General features: G+C 42.0%; 1 protein-coding gene across 1 annotated transcript; it reads right to left on the bottom strand.

The window, feature by feature from the left end:
• Positions 1 to 1791: 1791 nt before the first annotated feature.
• LOC149022705 (uncharacterized) lies at positions 1792 to 20495 on the bottom strand. The gene is given in 18 exon segments (XM_089147683.1): positions 1792 to 1956; positions 2101 to 2340; positions 2438 to 2601; positions 2686 to 2895; positions 7406 to 7654; positions 7766 to 8039; positions 8137 to 8189; positions 8192 to 8302; positions 8395 to 8595; positions 9483 to 9579; positions 9581 to 9635; positions 13225 to 13360; positions 13472 to 13745; positions 18874 to 19082; positions 19194 to 19374; positions 19595 to 19728; positions 19813 to 20022; positions 20333 to 20495. Coding segments are annotated over 18 exon segments (3126 nt in total).
• Positions 20496 to 20877: the final 382 nt, after the last annotated feature.

Here is a 20877-nt window from a genome sequence, read left to right on the forward strand (position 1 = left end):
TGTGATCCATAGCCCGAAGATCAGGTATCGAGTAATCAACCTCCCACATAAACAATAACATAATCATGAACAATCATAATGAAAGTGCGGAAGATAAACCATAGATCCAATACGGAAAGATTGAATCATAAATAAATCAGAGTACTAGATATAATCAGAGTGTCAGACAGATAAGTAAAGTGAGGCAAAAATCCCACTCTACAACCAGCGGAAAAGTAGCTCTAAAAGATAATAAACTAGACAAAAATCTAATCCCAGTAGCAAGTACAATGGGTAACTAAATTGTTCTCCACTTTATAGACAACATCCTTATAAGTGTAAATTTGAGTAATAATTAGTTAAGCTTGACTGTCGAGTTGGATTGCCTGATCTAACTTGATTCAACTTAAAATAAACACTCTTGATGACCTCTTATGAGGTATAAGCTTAACACTTCTAGATCTTACTTATCTAAAGTCCGATCAAGTTGATTTTTTTAGGAATCTTTGAGGATAATGTAATCGATCTTTGGAGCCAACAATTTTTCGTGTACTAGGTTTTGTTGATTTTCCGCCGGAGCAATCCACAAAAACTCTTTTGATTTAATAACTTTTGTAATTTTCTGATTGCGAAATATAATCTATAACGCGATACATTCCCAAATTGATGCTATCTTCGATTGGTAGATCGTCATTTCTAAATCGAAATGTTGATCCGGTATTCTTTTTGTGTTCGTATTTTGTCGTCGTCAGGAATACCATGCCAACACAAATGATTTATGATGTGGCGGGGGGCGGGGGGAATCACATCTCATTTTCGCAGACCTGTAATTCTCATTGCCGTTGAATCCACATCTGATCCAGATTCCCTAGATTCCCAATAATAGATCGAAACCCTAGCCCTCCCAACGAATTACATACCCAAACCCTAACGTCGAGTCGTCTTCCGTGAGAAAAATCTTTTTTGTATCCGACCCGGGAAATCCTATAATTCTCATTGTCCTTTGGATCCGTATCTAATCCAAAAACCCTAGAATCCAAATAAACGATAGTGACCCAGTCTTCCCGAAGAAGAAAAAAAAAAAAAAAAAAGGTACAAAGGATCCCAATAAAGGATCACTACCCAGTTGTCCCAACAAACTACAAACCCAAATCCTAGAATCGGAACCCCTGCCATCCTAGTAAGATACAAGCCTAAACCACAGGATCCTCGTGGAACAACTCTCCGCCAAAAACCACGAGGCGAAGAATCCCAAATCTATCGGTGACCTCGTGGGCGAACGTAAGGCACACACACACACACACACACACACATATATATATATATATATATACTATCTACCGGGTTATACGGTCGATCCACCGGGTTAACGGGTCGATCCACCGGGTAAACGGGTCGTCTTGTACCGCGATAAGAAATAGATAATAAGAGCACTATCGTCGATTTTGGGGTTCCTAGTATGCCGTGGATTCGGCTGATATCTCTCCTCCCTCCCTTGCAACCAACATTATGTCCCGCATTGGACGCAATAAAGGACGTTTGCTCGAGAATATGGCGATGTATAAAGTTGTTTGGAATAATTTAGAGGAAAAGAGAAAGAGAACTTCTATTTATTCGTAAGGAGCATTATCGGAATGTTACGGATCTGCAGACAAAACAATCCTAGCTTAGCCGAAAGTAGGGAACCCGACCAACTTTGCTTGCGGTGCAAAGGGAGAGGTCTTATTTTTACAAGCATCTTGCGGTGTGATCGGGGGTCTCAAAAGTACCACATCTGAAACTGCTCGAATATATATTTATTAGCTGCCTCGGTTATGTGGCTTCCATCCCAATTAACTCGAACACCGGGGTCACTTTGCATGACCCGATGAATACAGATTTGCCGCCCACAAGAACTGCCTTCACACCGCGTTCTGGGGGTGTAGTTGTACTTGCCCCCAATGCCACAACAAGCTCCGAGTAGCGGCTTCCGAAATCCTACAAGAAGCGAGAATTCGGAGAGAACATCATTACTCTCCCAACCCCACGTTACGTATGTGTAAAAATATTCCAACAAATCTCCCGACCTCTCAGGTATTAGACGACTTACCATACTTATCACCCTGGCTGAAGAGGGCGTACTTGATTAAGTAGATGTCCACGTATGTGATGTGAGCCTCGGAAGTTCGCTTCTCGGAACAAGGATAGCTTCCCACAAGAGCTTATTGAAGTAGTCGATATTTTATTATATGTAGTCGAACAACCAGCTGCATCTAGATCAGATTCGCTCTTCACGGGAAAGAGTGTAAGGATGTATGCAAAGCAACCAATGGGACCGGTGTTATGGATCCAAAAATTCCTGCCTCCCAAATCGTACACTGCCTGCAAATTAAGAATCGCATCCCCATGCTTAGCTCAAACGGGCGACATTTGGACTTGCCCTCTCAGTAACGAAGACGGTTTGGATAATATTAGTTACCTTAACACTGTCGGACAACTTGGCAACTACTTCAGGAAAATTAACTTCAAACACAGACTGGTTGAGGAACAGACCAAAAGCAACATCATTTTGACCCATATCGAAGGTGTACAGGGCTCGAGCAACAAAGCCTTCCTCCGGTACGAAATGTGAGTAATTGGAACCTATCAGGTTAACAGAATAAATGAGCAACTCATATGAACCAGACCAGAACAACCGAGTTTGCCTTCAATCGAGTAATTAATTACCTCTCGACCTGATTGCTTGCGATCTGCTTAGGAGCTGTCGGAACTGAGACACTTGCACGTCCAAGTCGAAGGGGCTTGGGCCGGGTGCGGTTCGGCTCCTAGTCGATGCTCTAATCGTAGCCTCCGATGCTGCGAAGTTAGCGCCACGGTAATAGTTGTTGTCCAGTGAATCAAGATATGCGTTGAGGAGCGGCAATCCGAGACTTTGAGCTGATTGAGAAATTCATAGTTAGTAACCGTCCCATTGCCCGGGGGTTAAAAGCGACGATTGAATAGCACGATAAGGTTCGCGCGTACCCAATCCCATTTAGTTGGATTGGGATTACACCGCTTAGTCACTCGTCGAGTTGAGTTGACAAGAGATGGCTACAGGTCTGCATGGAAACATCAACACGACATCCCACAAAGAAGGCAAAAAGGAGTTTCTTCAGCCCATTAACCCGTACCGTCTTAACCATCCAAAATATTAACCCCGTAACTTTCGGCCCATTTGAATCATTTAGGCCAGACGGGCTTGAAACATTCGAATCCCCTAGCCCATGGGCTTGTAAGGGCGAGAAAATCGCCGAGGGACCAAGCTGGAGGCGATGACAACCGATTCACCAATCCGATTCCTCATTCCTGAGACCTCGTGAACTCTAGGAATGGAAACGGGGCGGGTTAACTGGGGCAATCCATCAGAGCCCATGTCGAGTGATGTGGTTTAGTATGATGCCGGGCTTGATTACGGTTGTAGAACAGTTATAAATAGTGAGCCCACCGAATCAAGATCCGGATCAATCCCGGTCCCATTCGGTTCCGATCTAGATCGACCTAAACCATTCGCAAAACCATCCCCAGGTTATATCGGGTGGAATCTGGATCTACCTCTACCTATTATTTTTATCCCATCTTAAAGCACTCTTTTTCTCTTTGTGCTGCAAAATTTTATAACTCTGGATCCACAGGTTTCCACTCAATTGCTTGTGAATCTAAAAGTATTATATACTATTCCACGAGAAAATCGGAATTGACCAAAAAAATCGGTAAAAAAAATAAAATTTAAAAAACGAAAAAAAGAGGAAAGTAAATAATGGATCAAAGGAACTTGAAAGTATCTCCTACCTATGAAATCAATGGTGAGCCTCCCATCACAAGGCCTGCCCCGGACGGCTTACGGAAAAATGTATCCCCATTCGGTGCGATGATTTGGTTGAAGGCAATGAGAATCGGCACCGGTATCACTTGTTTGAATCCCCAAAGTTGAAGAGCGCCGGAAAGGCTGCAACCCAAACCCAAGGAGCCCGGAAGATTCGAAATCGAATGGAAGACAAGAAGATAATACACAGTGGAATGCCATGAAAACGCAACATGTGGAAGAGACAGGGAAAGACTTGAAAGAGAATGACAACCAGGGAGAAGAGAGTATACAATGTGGAGACGTAGCAAGGAAACAATATTTATAAAGAAGAGAAACAAGAGCATCGAACTGCTTGATACCCAAAAAGTGCTAAATGGAGTACGTTAACTACAGACGTTCTTAAACGGTTATTCTGCTTTACTAACGAGTTAAATACAATCTTTACCGAAATGATTGTCTAGTTATCAACAAATTTGATTTGACTTGATTCGTTGATGCTAGACGACTCGAAGCTAAAGCCGAAGCCTTACTGATTTTTGTTGTTTAATTAATAAGTTAATCGATTTAGTGTCCACCAGTTGATATGAAAATCTTGTTAGTTTCTACCATTATGACAAATTGGTAGTTACTGCCCGCAAAATGACGAAGGGTAAAGGCTGCCCTGCTTTGTCCATTTTCTTCTTACGAGTTTGTTCTTTAGTTTCAATAACCTTTACTTCTTGGTAAGGGTAGAAAACGTCAAGTCAATGATTAGACATAGGTATGTGGTCCGGTGGACTGGAGAAGCTCCTTTGACCACCCAAGTAGATAATCACTAAAAACATATCAAAGGTTAGAATCCAATATATGGTGATTCACATTGTTAGAATGAGAAGACAATTTTGAAAGTCACACCAAAAATTCGGGGTCGGTAAATTTGAGTAATAATTAGTTAAGCTTGACTTGTCGAGTTGGATTGCCTGATCTAACTTGATTCAACTTAAAATAAACACTCTTGATGACCTCTTATGAGGTATAAGCTTAACACTTCTAGATCTTACTTATCTAAAGTCCGATCAAGTTGATTTTTTTTAGGAATCTTTGAGGATAATGTAGTCGTACTGGAGCCAACAATTTTCGTGTACTAGGTTTTGTTGATTTTCCGCCGGAGCAATCCACAAAAACTCTTTTGGTTTAATAACTTTTGTAATTTTCTGATTGCGAAATATAATCTATAACGCGATATATTTCCAAATTGATGCTATCTTCGATTGGTAGATCGTCATTTCTAAATCGAAATGTTGATCCGGTATTCTTTTTGTGTTCGTATTTTGTCGTCGTCGGGAATACCATGCCAACACAAATGATTTATGATGTGGCGGGGGCGGGGGGAATCACATCTCATTTTCGCAGACCTGTAATTCTCATTGCCGTTGAATCCACATCTGATCCAGATTCCCTAGATTCCCAATAATAGATCGAAACCCTAGCCCTCCCAACGAATTACATACCCAAACCCTAACGTCGAGTCGTCTTCCGTGAGAAGAATCTTTTTTGTATCGACCCCGAAATCCTATAATTCTCATTGTCCTTTGGATCCGTATCTAATCCAAAAACCCTAGAATCCAAATAAACGATAGTGACCCGGTCTTCCCAGAAGAAGAAAAAAAAAAAAAAAAAAAAGTACAAAGGATCCCAATAAAGGATCACTACCCAGTTGTCCCAACAAACTACAAACCCAAATCCTAGAATCGGAACCCCGCCATCCTAGTAAGATACAAGCCTAAACCACAGGATCCTGTGGAACAACTCTCCGCCAAAAACCCTAAGGCGAAGAATCCCAAATCTATCGGTGACCTCGTGGGTGAACGTAAGGTCTACACACACACACACACACACACACACATGTCACATCCTCCCAGCCGGTACCCCATCGGCATACCGAGAGTGTGATCCACGGCCCGAAGATCGGGTATCGAGTAATCAACCTCCCACATAAACAATAACATAATCATGAACAATCATAATGAAAGTGCGGAAGATAAACCATAGATCCAATACGGAAAGATTGATTCATAAATAAATCGAGTACTAGATATAATCGAGTGTCGAGACAGGATAAGTAAAGTGAGGCAAAAATCCCACTCTACAACCGGCGGAAAAGTAGCTCTAAAAGATAATAAACTAGACAAAAATCTAATCCCGGTAGCAAGTACAATGGGTAACTAAATTGTTCTCCACTTTATAGACAACATCCTTATAAGTGTAAATTTGAGTAATAATTAGTTAAGCTTGGTGTCGAGTTGGATTGCCTGATCTAACTTGATTCAACTTAAAATAAACACTCTTGATGACCTCTTATGAGGTATAAGCTTAACACTTCTAGATCTTACTTATCTAAAGTCCGATCAAGTTGATTTTTTAGGAATCTTTGAGGATAATGTAATCGTCTTGAGCCAGCCAACAATTTTCGTGTACTAGGTTTTGTTGATTTTCCGCCGGAGCAATCCACAAAAACTCTTTTGATTTAATAACTTTTGTAATTTTCTGATTGCGAAGTATAATCTATAACGCGATACATTCCCAAATTGATGCTATCTTCGATTGGTAGATCGTCATTTCTAAATCGAAATGTTGATCCGGTATTCTTTTTGTGTTCGTATTTTGTCGTCGTCAGGAATACCATGCCAACACAAATGATTTATGATGTGGCGGGGGCGGGGGAATCACATCTCATTTTCGCAGCCTGTAATTCTCATTGCCGTTGAATCCACATCTGATCCAGATTCCCTAGATTCCCAATAATAGATCGAAACCTAGCCCTCCCAACGAATTACATACCCAAACCCTAACGTCGAGTCGTCTTCCGTGAGAAAAATCTTTTTTGTATCTGACCCAGAAATCCTATAATTCTCATTGTCCTTTGGATCCGTATCTAATCCAAAAACCCTAGAATCCAAATAAACGATAGTGACCCAGTCTTCCCGAAGAAGAAGAAAAAAAAAAAAAAAGTACAAAGGATCCCAATAAAGGATCACTACCCAGTTGTCCCAACAAACTACAAACCCAAATCCTAGAATCGGAACCACCGCCATCCTAGTAAGATACAAGCCTAAACCCCAGGATCCCTGTGGAACAACTCTCCGCCAAAACCCCGAGGCGAAGAATCCCAAATCTATCGGTGACCTCGTGGGCGACGTAAGGCACACACACACACACACACATATATATATATATATATATATTCTCAACCGGGTTAACGGGTCGATCCACCGGGTAAACGGGTCGTCTTTGTACCGCGATAAGAAATAGATAATAAGAGCACTATCGTCGATTTTGGGGTTCCTAGTATGCCGTGGATTCGGCTGATATCTCTCCTCCCTCCCTTGCAACCAACATTATGTCCCGCATTGGACGCAATAAAGGACGTTTGCTCAGAATATGGCGATGTATAAAGTTGTTTGGAATAATTTAGAGGAAAAGAGAAAGAGAACTTCTATTTATTCGTAAGGAGCATTATCGGAATGTTACGGACTCGAGACAAAACAATCCTAGCTTAGCCGAAAGTAGGGAACCCGACCAACTTTGCTTGCGGTGCAAAGGGAGAGGTCTTATTTTTACAAGCATCTTGCGGTGTGATCGGGGGTGTCAGCAAAGTACCACATGTCTGAAACTGCTCGAATATATATTTATTAGCTGCCTCGGTTATGTGGCTTCCATCCCAATTAACTCGAACACTGGGGTCACTGCATGACCCGATGAATACAGATTTGCCGCCCACAAGAACTGTCTGCCCACACCGCGTTCCTGGGGTGTAGTTGTACTTGCCCCCAATGCCACAACAAGCTCCGAGTAGCGGCTTCTGAAATCCTACAAGAAGCGAGAATTCAGAAGAACATCATTACTCTCCCAACCCCACGTTACGTATGTGTAAAAATATTCCAACAAATCTCCCGACCTCTCAGGTATTAGACGACTTACCATACTTATCACCCTGGCTGAAGAGGGCGTACTTGATTAAGTAGATGTCCACGTATGTGATGTGAGCCTCTGGAAGTTCGCTTCTCAGAACAAGGATAGCTTCCCACAAGAGCTTATTGAAGTAGTCTGATATTTTATTATATGTAGTCGAACAACCAGCTGCATCTAGATCAGATTCGCTCTTCACGGGAAAGAGTGTAAGGATGTATGCAAAGCAACCAATGGGACCGGTGTTATGGATCCAAAAATTCCTGCCTCCCAAATCGTACACTGCCTGCAAATTAAGAATCGCATCCCCATGCTTAGCTCAAACGGGCGACATTTGGACTTGCCCTCTCAGTAACGAAGACGGTTTGGATAATATTAGTTACCTTAACACTGTCGGACAACTTGGCAACTACTTCGGGAAAATTAACTTCAAACACAGTGGTTGGTTGAGGAACAGACCAAAAGCAACATCATTTTGACCCATATCGAAGGTGTACAGGGCTCGAGCAACAAAGCCTTCCTCCGGTACGAAATGTGAGTAATTGGAACCTATCAGGTTAACAGAATAAATGAGCAACTCATATGAACCAGACCAGAACAACCGAGTTTGCCTTCAATCGAGTAATTAATTACCTCTCGACCGATTGCTTGCGATCTGCTTAGGAGCTGTCGGAACTGAGACACTTGCACGTCCAAGTCGAAGGGGCTTGGGCCGGGTGCGGTTCGGCTCCTAGTCGATGCTCTAATCGTAGCCTCCGATGCTGCGAAGTTAGCGCCACGGTAATAGTTGTTGTCCAGTGAATCAAGATATGCGCTGAGGAGGGGCAATCCGAGACTTTGAGCTGATTGAGAAATTCATAGTTAGTAACCGTCCCATTGCCCAGGGTTAAAAGCGACGATTGAATAGCACGATAAGGTTCGCGCGTACCCAATCCCATTTAGTTGGATTGGGATTACACCGCTTAGTCACTCGTCGAGTTGAGTTGACAAGAGATGGCTACAGGTCTGCATGGAAACATCAACACGACATCCCACAAAGAAGGCAAAAAGGAGTTTCTTCAGCCCATTAACCCGTACCGTCTTAACCATCCAAAATATTAACCCCGTAACTTTCGGCCCATTTGAATCATTTAGGCCAGACGGGCTTGAAACATTCGAATCCCCTAGCCCATGGGCTTGTAAGGGCAGAAAATCGCCAGGGACCAAGCTGGAGCGATGACAACCGATTCACCAATCCGATTCCTCATTCCTGAGACCTCGTGAACTCTAGGAATGGAAACGGGGGGGTTAACTGGGGCAATCCATCAGAGCCCATGTCGAGTGATGTGGTTTAGTATGATGCCGGGCTTGATTACGGTTGTAGAACAGTTATAAATAGTGAGCCCACCGAATCAAGATCTGGATCAATCCCAGTCCCATTCGGTTCTGATCTAGATCGACCTAAACCATTCGCAAAACCATCCCCAGGTTATATCGGGTGGAATCTGGATCTACCTCTACCTATTATTTTTATCCCATCTTAAAGCACTCTTTTTCTCTTTGTGCTGCAAAATTTTATAACTCTGGATCCACGGTTTCCACTCAATTGCTTGTGAATCTAAAAGTATTATATACTATTCACGAGAAAATCGGAATTGACCAAAAAAATCGGTAAAAAAAATAAAATTTAAAAAACGAAAAAAAGAGGAAAGTAAATAATGGATCAAAGGAACTTGAAAGTATCTCCTACCTATGAAATCAATGGTGAGCCTCCCATCACAAGGCCTGCCGGACGGCTTACGGAAAAATGTATCCCCATTCGGTGCGATGATTTGGTTGAAGGCAATGAGAATCGGCACCGATATCACCGTTTGAATCCCCAAAGTTGAAGAGCGCCGGAAAGCTGCAACCCAAACCCAAGGAGCCCGGAAGATTCGAAATCGAATGGAAGACAAGAAGATAATACACGGTGGAATGCCATGAAAACGCAACATGTGGAAGAGACAGGGAAAGACTTGAAAGAGAATGACAACCAGGAGAAGAGAGTATACAATGTGGAGACGTAGCAAGGAAACAATATTTATAAAGAAGAGAAACAAGAGCATCGAACTGCTTGATACCCAAAAAGTGCTAAATGGAGTACGTTAACTACGGAGCGTTCTTAAACGGTTATTCCGCTTTACTAACGAGTTAAATACAATCTTTACCGAAATGATTGTCTAGTTATCAACAAATTTGATTTGACTTGATTCGTTGATGCTAGACGACTCGAAGCTAAAGCCGAAGCCTTACGGATTTTTGTTGTTTAATTAATAAGTTAATCGATTTAGTGTCCACCAGTTGATATGAAAATCTTGTTAGTTTCTACCATTATGACAAATTGGTAGTTACTGCCCGCAAAATGACGAAGGGTAAAGGCTGCCCTGCTTTGTCCATTTTCTTCTTACGAGTTTGTTCTTTAGTTTCAATAACCTTTACTTCTTGGTAAGGGTAGAAAACGTCAAGTCAATGATTAGACATAGGTATGTGGTCTGGTGGACTGGAGAAGCTCCTTTGACCACCCAAGTAGATAATCACTAAAAACATATCAAAGGTTAGAATCCAATATATGGTGATTCACATTGTTAGAATGAGAAGACAATTTTGAAAGTCACAGCCAAAATTCGGGAGTCGGTAAATTTGAGTAATAATTAGTTAAGCTTGACTGTCGAGTTGGATTGCCTGATCTAACTTGATTCAACTTAAAATAAACACTCTTGATGACCTCTTATGAGGTATAAGCTTAACACTTCTAGATCTTACTTATCTAAAGTCCGATCAAGTTGATTTTTTTAGGAATCTTTGAGGATAATGTAGTCGTACTGGAGCCAACAATTTTCGTGTACTAGGTTTTGTTGATTTTCCGCCGGAGCAATCCACAAAAACTCTTTTGGTTTAATAACTTTTGTAATTTTCTGATTGCGAAATATAATCTATAACGCGATATATTTCCAAATTGATGCTATCTTCGATTGGTAGATCGTCATTTCTAAATCGAAATGTTGATCCGGTATTCTTTTTGTGTTCGTATTTTGTCGTCGTCAGGAATACCATGCCAACACAAATGATTTATGATGTGGCGGGGGGCGGGGGGAATCACATCTCATTTTCGCAGACCTGTAATTCTCATTGCCGTTGAATCCACATCTGATCCAGATTCCCTAGATTCCCAATAATAGATCGAAACCCTAGCCCTCCCAACGAATTACATACCCAAACCCTAACGTCGAGTCGTCTTCCGTGAGAAGAATCTTTTTTGTATCTGACCCAGAAATCCTATAATTCTCATTGTCCTTTGGATCCGTATCTAATCCAAAAACCCTAGAATCCAAATAAACGATAGTGACCCAGTCTTCCCAGAAGAAGAAAAAAAAAAAAAAAAAAAAGGTACAAAGGATCCCAATAAAGGATCACTACCCGATTGTCCCAACAAACTACAAACCCAAATCCTAGAATCGGAACCACCTGCCATCCTAGTAAGATACAAGCCTAAACCACGGGATCCTCTTGGGAACAACTCTCCGCCAAAAACCCTAAGGCGAAGAATCCCAAATCTATCAGTGACCTCGTGGGTGAACGTAAGGTCTACACACACACACACACACACACACACACACCTGTCACATCCTCCCAGCCGGTACCCCATCTGGCATACCCGAGAGTGTGATCCACAGCCCGAAGATCAGGTATCGAGTAATCAACCTCCCACATAAACAATAACATAATCATGAACAATCATAATGAAAGTGCGGAAGATAAACCATAGATCCAATACGGAAAGATTGATTCATAAATAAATCAGAGTACTAGATATAATCAGAGTGTCAGACAGATAAGTAAAGTGAGGCAAAAATCCCACTCTACAACCAGCGGAAAAGTAGCTCTAAAAGATAATAAACTAGACAAAAATCTAATCCCAGTAGCAAGTACAATGGGTAACTAAATTGTTCTCCACTTTATAGACAACATCCTTATAAGTGTAAATTTGAGTAATAATTAGTTAAGCTTGACTGTCGAGTTGGATTGCCTGATCTAACTTGATTCAACTTAAAATAAACACTCTTGATGACCTCTTATGAGGTATAAGCTTAACACTTCTAGATCTTACTTATCTAAAGTCCGATCAAGTTGATTTTTTTAGGAATCTTTGAGGATAATGTAATCGTACTGGAGCCAACAATTTTCGTGTACTAGGTTTTGTTGATTTTCCGCCGGAGCAATCCACAAAAACTCTTTTGATTTAATAACTTTTGTAATTTTCTGATTGCGAAATATAATCTATAACGCGATACATTCCCAAATTGATGCTATCTTCGATTGGTAGATCGTCATTTCTAAATCGAAATGTTGATCCGGTATTCTTTTTGTGTTCGTATTTTGTGCGTCGTCAGAATACCATGCCAACACAAATGATTTATGATGTGGCGGGGGGCGGGGGGAATCACATCTCATTTTCGCAGACCTCTAATTCTCATTGCCGTTGAATCCACATCTGATCCAGATTCCCTAGATTCCCAATAATAGATCGAAACCTAGCCCTCCCAACGAATTACATACCCAAACCCTAACGTCGAGTCGTCTTCCGTGAGAAAAATCTTTTTTGTATCTGACCCAGAAATCCTATAATTCTCATTGTCCTTTGGATCCGTATCTAATCCAAAAACCCTAGAATCCAAATAAACGATAGTGACCCAGTCTTCCCGAAGAAGAAAAAAAAAAAAAAAAAAGGTACAAAGGATCCCAATAAAGGATCACTACCCAGTTGTCCCAACAAACTACAAACCCAAATCCTAGAATCGGAACCACCGCCATCCTAGTAAGATACAAGCCTAAACCACTGGGATCCCTGTGGAACAACTCTCCGCCAAAAACCCTGAGGCGAAGAATCCCAAATCTATCAGTGACCTCGTGGGCGAACGTAAGGCACACACACACACACACATATATATATATATATATATACTTCAACCGGGTTAACGGGTCGATCCACCGGGTAAACGGGTCGTACTGTACCGCGATAAGAAATAGATAATAAGAGCACTATCGTCGATTTTGGGGTTCCTAGTATGCCGTGGATTCGGCTGATATCTCTCCTCCCTCCCTTGCAACCAACATTATGTCCCGCATTGGACGCAATAAAGGACGTTTGCTCAGAATATGGCGATGTATAAAGTTGTTTGGAATAATTTAGAGGAAAGAGAGAAAGAGAACTTCTATTTATTCGTAAGGAGCATTATCGGAATGTTACAGACTGCAGACAAAACAATCCTAGCTTAGCCGAAAGTAGGGAACCCGACCAACTTTGCTTGCGGTGCAAAGGGAGAGGTCTTATTTTTACAAGCATCTTGCAGTGTGATCGGGGGGTCTGCAAAGTACCACTGTCCGAAACTGCTCGAATATATATTTATTAGCTGCCTCGGTTATGTGGCTTCCATCCCAATTAACTCGAACACCTGGGGTCACCTGCATGACCCGATGAATACAGATTTGCCGCCCACAAGAACTCGTCCGCCCACACACCGCGTTCTGGGGTGTAGTTGTACTTGCCCCCAATGCCACAACAAGCTCCGAGTAGCGGCTTCTGAAATCCTACAAGAAGCGAGAATTCAGAAGAACATCATTACTCTCCCAACCCCACGTTACGTATGTGTAAAAATATTCCAACAAATCTCCCGACCTCTCAGGTATTAGACGACTTACCATACTTATCACCCTGGCTGAAGAGGGCGTACTTGATTAAGTAGATGTCCACGTATGTGATGTGAGCCTCTGGAAGTTCGCTTCTCAGAACAAGGATAGCTTCCCACAAGAGCTTATTGAAGTAGTCCGATATTTTATTATATGTAGTCGAACAACCAGCTGCATCTAGATCAGATTCGCTCTTCACGGGAAAGAGTGTAAGGATGTATGCAAAGCAACCAATGGGACCGGTGTTATGGATCCAAAAATTCCTGCCTCCCAAATCGTACACTGCCTGCAAATTAAGAATCGCATCCCCATGCTTAGCTCAAACGGGCGACATTTGGACTTGCCCTCTCGATGAACGAAGACGGTTTGGATAATATTAGTTACCTTAACACCTGTCGGACAACTTGGCAACTACTTCAGGAAAATTAACTTCAAACACAGTGGTTGAGGAACAGACCAAAAGCAACATCATTTTGACCCATATCGAAGGTGTACGGGGCTCGAGCAACAAAGCCTTCCTCCGGTACGAAATGTGAGTAATTGGAACCTATCGGGTTAACGAGAATAAATGAGCAACTCATATGAACCGGACCAGAACAACCGAGTTTGCCTTCAATCGAGTAATTAATTACCTCTCGACCCGATTGCTTGCGATCCGCTTAGGAGCTGTCGGAGGCGAGACACTTGCACGTCCAAGTCGAAGGGGCTTGGGCCGGGTGCGGTTCGGCTCCTAGTCGATGCTCTAATCGTAGCCTCCGATGCTGCGAAGTTAGCGCCACGGTAATAGTTGTTGTCCGGTGAATCAAGATATGCGGCGAGGAGGGGCAATCCGAGACTTTGAGCTGATTGAGAAATTCATAGTTAGTAACCGTCCCATTGCCCAGGGGTTAAAAGCGACGATTGAATAGCACGATAAGGTTCGCGCGTACCCAATCCCATTTAGTTGGATTGGGATTACACCGCTTAGTCACTCGTCGAGTTGAGTTGACAAGAGATGGCTACAGTCCGCATGGAAACATCAACACGACATCCCACAAAGAAGGCAAAAAGGAGTTTCTTCAGCCCATTAACCCGTACCGTCTTAACCATCCAAAATATTAACCCCGTAACTTTCGGCCCATTTGAATCATTTAGGCCAGACGGGCTTGAAACATTCGAATCCCCTAGCCCATGGGCTTGTAAGGGCGAGAAAATCGCCAGGGACCAAGCTGGGAGCGATGACAACCGATTCACCAATCCGATTCCTCATTCCCGAGACCTCGTGAACTCTAGGAATGGAAACGGGGCGGGTTAAGCTGGGGCAATCCATCGAGCCCATGTCGAGTGATGTGGTTTAGTATGATGCCGGGCTTGATTACGGTTGTAGAACAGTTATAAATAGTGAGCCCACCGAATCAAGATCTGGATCAATCCCAGTCCCATTCGGTTCTGATCTAGATCGACCTAAACCATTCGCAAAACCATCCCCAGGTTATATCGGGTGGAATCTGGATCTACCTCTACCTATTATTTTTATCCCATCTTAAAGCACTCTTTTTCTCTTTGTGCTGCAAAATTTTATAACTCTGGATCCACAGGTTTCCACTCAATTGCTTGTGAATCTAAAAGTATTATATACTATTCACGAGAAAATCGAATTGACCAAAAAAATCAGTAAAAAAAATAAAATTTAAAAAACGAAAAAAAGAGGAAAGTAAATAATGGATCAAAGGAACTTGAAAGTATCTCCTACCTATGAAATCAATGGTGAGCCTCCCATCACAAGGCCTGCCGGACGGCTTACGGAAAAATGTATCCCCATTCGGTGCGATGATTTGGTTGAAGACAATGAGAATCAAGCACCGGTATCACCGTTTGAATCCCCAAAGTTGAAGAGCGCCGGAAAGCTGCAACCCAAACCCAAGGAGCCCGGAAGATTCGAAATCGAGAATGGAAGACAAGAAGATAATACACAAGTGGAATGCCATGAAAACGCAACATGTGGAAGAGACAGGGAAAGACTTGAAAGAGAATGACAACCAGGAGAAGAGAGTATACAATGTGGAGACGTAGCAAGGAAACAATATTTATAAAGAAGAGAAACAAGAGCATCGAACTGCTTGATACCCAAAAAGTGCTAAATGGAGTACGTTAACTACGAGACGTTCTTAAACGGTTATTCCGCTTTACTAACGAGTTAAATACAATCTTTACCGAAATGATTGTCTAGTTATCAACAAATTTGATTTGACTTGATTCGTTGATGCTAGACGACTCGAAGCTAAAGCCGAAGCCTTACAGATTTTTGTTGTTTAATTAATAAGTTAATCGATTTAGTGTCCACCAGTTGATATGAAAATCTTGTTAGTTTCTACCATTATGACAAATTGGTAGTTACTGCCCGCAAAATGACGAAGGGTAAAGGCTGCCCTGCTTTGTCCATTTTCTTCTTACGAGTTTGTTCTTTAGTTTCAATAACCTTTACTTCTTGGTAAGGGTAGAAAACGTCAAGTCAATGATTAGACATAGGTATGTGGTCCGGTGGACTGGAGAAGCTCCTTTGACCACCCAAGTAGATAATCACTAAAAACATATCAAAGGTTAGAATCCAATATATGGTGATTCACATTGTTAGAATGAGAAGACAATTTTGAAAGTCACAGACCAAAATTCGGGAGTCGGTAAATTTGAGTAATAATTAGTTAAGCTTGACTGTCGAGTTGGATTGCCTGATCTAACTTGATTCAACTTAAAATAAACACTCTTGATGACCTCTTATGAGGTATAAGCTTAACACTTCTAGATCTTACTTATCTAAAGTCCGATCAAGTTGATTTTTTTAGGAATCTTTGAGGATAATGTAGTCGTACTGGAGCCAACAATTTTTCGTGTACTAGGTTTTGTTGATTTTCCGCCGGAGCAATCCACAAAAACTCTTTTGGTTTAATAACTTTTGTAATTTTCTGATTGCGAAATATAATCTATAACGCGATATATTTCCAAATTGATGCTATCTTCGATTGGTAGATCGTCATTTCTAAATCGAAATGTTGATCCGGTATTCTTTTTGTGTTCGTATTTTGTCGTCGTCAGGAATACCATGCCAACACAAATGATTTATGATGTGGCGGGGGGCGGGGGGAATCACATCTCATTTTCGCAGACCTGTAATTCTCATTGCCGTTGAATCCACATCTGATCCATATTCCCTAGATTCCCAATAATAGATCGAAACCCTAGCCCTCCCAACGAATTACATACCCAAACCCTAACGTCGAGTCGTCTTCCGTGAGAAGAATCTTTTTTGTATCTGACCCAGAAATCCTATAATTCTCATTGTCCTTTGGATCCGTATCTAATCCAAAAACCCTAGAATCCAAATAAACGATAGTGACCCAGTCTTCCCAGAAAGAAGAAAAAAAAAAAAAAAAAAGGTACAAAGGATCCCAATAAAGGATCACTACCCAGTTGTCCCAACAAACTACAAACCCAAATCCTAGAATCGGAACCCTGCCATCCTAGTAAGATACAAGCCTAAACCCTTGGATCCCTGTGGAACAACTCTCCGCCAAAAACCCTAAGGCGAAGAATCCCAAATCTATCAGTGACCTCGTGGGTGAACGTAAGGTCTACACACACACACACACACACACACACTCACATCCTCCCAGCCGGTACCCCATCTGGCATACCCGAGAGTGTGATCCACAGCCCGAAGATCAGGTATCGAGTAATCAACCTCCCACATAAACAATAACATAATCATGAACAATCATAATGAAAGTGCGGAAGATAAACCATAGATCCAATACGGAAAGATTGAATCATAAATAAATCAGAGTACTAGATATAATCAGAGTGTCAGACAGATAAGTAAAGTGAGGCAAAAATCCCACTCTACAACCAGCGGAAAAGTAGCTCTAAAAGATAATAAACTAGACAAAAATCTAATCCCAGTAGCAAGTACAATGGGTAACTAAATTGTTCTCCACTTTATAGACAACATCCTTATAAGTGTAAATTTGAGTAATAATTAGTTAAGCTTGACTGTCGAGTTGGATTGCCTGATCTAACTTGATTCAACTTAAAATAAACACTCTTGATGACCTCTTATGAGGTATAAGCTTAACACTTCTAGATCTTACTTATCTAAAGTCCGATCAAGTTGATTTTTTTAGGAATCTTTGAGGATAATGTAATCGTACTTTGGAGCCAACAATTTTTCGTGTACTAGGTTTTGTTGATTTTCCGCGGAGCAATCCACAAAAACTCTTTTGATTTAATAACTTTTGTAATTTTCTGATTGCGAAATATAATCTATAACGCGATACATTCCCAAATTGATGCTATCTTCTATTGGTAGATCGTCATTTCTAAATCGAAATGTTGATCCGGTATTCTTTTTGTGTTCGTATTTTGTCGTCGTCAGGCATACCATGCCAACACAAATGATTTATGATGTGGCGGGGGGCGGGGGGAATCACATCTCATTTTCGCAGACCTGTAATTCTCATTGCCGTTGAATCCACATCTGATCCAGATTCCCTAGATTCCCAATAATAGATCGAAACCCTAGCCCTCCCAACGAATTACATACCCAAACCCTAACGTCGAGTCGTCTTCCGTGAGAAGAATCTTTTTTGTATCTGACCCAGAAATCCTATAATTCTCATTGTCCTTTGGATCCGTATCTAATCCAAAAACCCTAGAATCCAAATAAACGATAGTGACCCAGTCTTCCCAGAAGAAGAAAAAAAAAAAAAAAAAAAGGTACAAAGGATCCCAATAAAGGATCACTACCCAGTTGTCCCAACAAACTACAAACCCAAATCCTAGAATCGGAACCCTGCCATCCTAGTAAGATACAAGCCTAAACCACGGGATCCTCTTGGAACAACTCTCCGCCAAAAACCCTGAGGCGAAGAATCCCAAATCTATCAGTGACCTCGTGGGCGAACGTAAGGCACACACACACACACATATATATATATATATATATATATATATATATATATATATACTTCAACCGGGTTAACGGGTCGATCCACCGGGTAAACGGGTCGTACTGTACCGCGATAAGAAATAGATAATAAGAGCACTATCGTCGATTTTGGGGTTCCTAGTATGCCGTGGATTCGGCTGATATCTCTCCTCCCTCCCTTGCAACCAACATTATGTCCCGCATTGGACGCAATAAAGGACGTTTGCTCAGAATATGGCGATGTATAAAGTTGTTTGGAATAATTTAGAGGAAAAGAGAAAGAGAACTTCTATTTATTCGTAAGGAGCATTATCGGAATGTTACAGACTGGAGACAAAACAATCCTAGCTTAGCCGAAAGTAGGGAACCCGACCAACTTTGCTTGCGGTGCAAAGGGAGAGGTCTTATTTTTACAAGCATCTTGCAGTGTGATCGGGGGTGCGTAGCAAAGTACCACTGTCTGAAACTGCTCGAATATATATTTATTAGCTGCCTCGGTTATGTGGCTTCCATCCCAATTAACTCGAACACTGGGGTCACTGCATGACCCGATGAATACAGATTTGCCGCCCACAAGAACTGTCTGCCCACACCGCGTTCCTGGGGTGTAGTTGTACTTGCCCCCAATGCCACAACAAGCTCCGAGTAGCGGCTTCTGAAATCCTACGAGAAGCGAGAATTCAGAAGAACATCATTACTCTCCCAACCCCACGTTACGTATGTGTAAAAATATTCCAACAAATCTCCCGACCTCTCAGGTATTAGACGACTTACCATACTTATCACCCTGGCTGAAGAGGGCGTACTTGATTAAGTAGATGTCCACGTATGTGATGTGAGCCTCTGGAAGTTCGCTTCTCAGAACAAGGATAGCTTCCCACAAGAGCTTATTGAAGTAGTCTGATATTTTATTATATGTAGTCGAACAACCAGCTGCATCTAGATCAGATTCGCTCTTCACGGGAAAGAGTGTAAGGATGTATGCAAAGCAACCAATGGGACCGGTGTTATGGATCCAAAAATTCCTGCCTCCCAAATCGTACACTGCTCGCAAATTAAGAATCGCATCCCCATGCTTAGCTCAAACGGGCGACATTTGGACTTGCCCTCTCGATGTGAAGACGGTTTGGATAATATTTGTTACCTTAACACCTGTCGGACAACTTGGCAACTACTTCAGGAAAATTAACTTCAAACACAGGATGGTTGAGGAACAGACCAAAAGCAACATCATTTTGACCCATATCGAAGGTGTACAGGGCTCGAGCAACAAAGCCTTCCTCCGGTACGAAATGTGAGTAATTGGAACCTATCAGGTTAACAGAATAAATGAGCAACTCATATGAACCAGACCAGAACAACCGAGTTTGCCTTCAATCGAGTAATTAATTACCTCTCGACCTGATTGCTTGCGATCTGCTTAGGAGCTGTCGGAACTGAGACACTTGCACGTCCAAGTCGAAGGGGCTTGGGCCGGGTGCGGTTCGGCTCCTAGTCGATGCTCTAATCGTAGCCTCCGATGCTGCGAAGTTAGCGCCACGGTAATAGTTGTTGTCCAGTGAATCAAGATATGCGCTGAGGAGGGGCAATCCGAGACTTTGAGCTGATTGAGAAATTCATAGTTAGTAACCGTCCCATTGCCCAGGGTTAAAAGCGACGATTGAATAGCACGATAAGGTTCGCGCGTACCCAATCCCATTTAGTTGGATTGGGATTACAATGCTTAGTCACTCGTCGAGTTGAGTTGACAAGAGATGGCTACAGGTCTGCATGGAAACATCAACACGACATCCCACAAAGAAGGCAAAAAGAAGTTTCTTCAGCCCATTAACCCGTACCGTCTTAACCATCCAAAATATTAACCCCGTAACTTTCGGCCCATTTGAATCATTTAGGCCAGACGGGCTTGAAACATTCGAATCCCCTAGCCCATGGGCTTGTAAGGGCAGAAAATCGCCATGGACCAACTGGAGCGATGACAACCGATTCACCAATCCGATTCCTCATTCCTGAGACCTCGTGAACTCTAGGAATGGAAACGGGGCGGGTTAACTGGGGCAATCCATCAGAGCCCATGTCGAGTGATGTGGTTTAGTATGACGCCGGGCTTGATTACGGTTGTAGAACAGTTATAAATAGTGAGCCCACCGAATCAAGATCCGGATCAATCCCAGTCCCATTCGGTTCTGATCTAGATCGATTGTCTTTCCAATTTTTAACTAAAGTCTGGAAATCTACCAATTATGATAATAGATTTTGTCTAAAAAATATGATTCATTTTCTTTTACTTTAATCAATTTTTAGTTCATGTTTTTCTATCAATCCTTTGTTTTTATCTTTGTTCAATCTGAAATCAATGTCAAACCTCTCATGTTCCTTGCATAGGATAAACGTTTGTCGAAATACATATTATCGAAAATGAGTGAAATAAATAGGGGGAATCAGTTTGATACATAGG

This window comes from Hakea prostrata, chromosome 3 (genome assembly GCF_041222555.1).
Source record: "Hakea prostrata isolate BN-2017 chromosome 3, UWA_Hpros_2, whole genome shotgun sequence".
Taxonomy (NCBI): Eukaryota; Viridiplantae; Streptophyta; class Magnoliopsida; order Proteales; family Proteaceae; genus Hakea; species Hakea prostrata.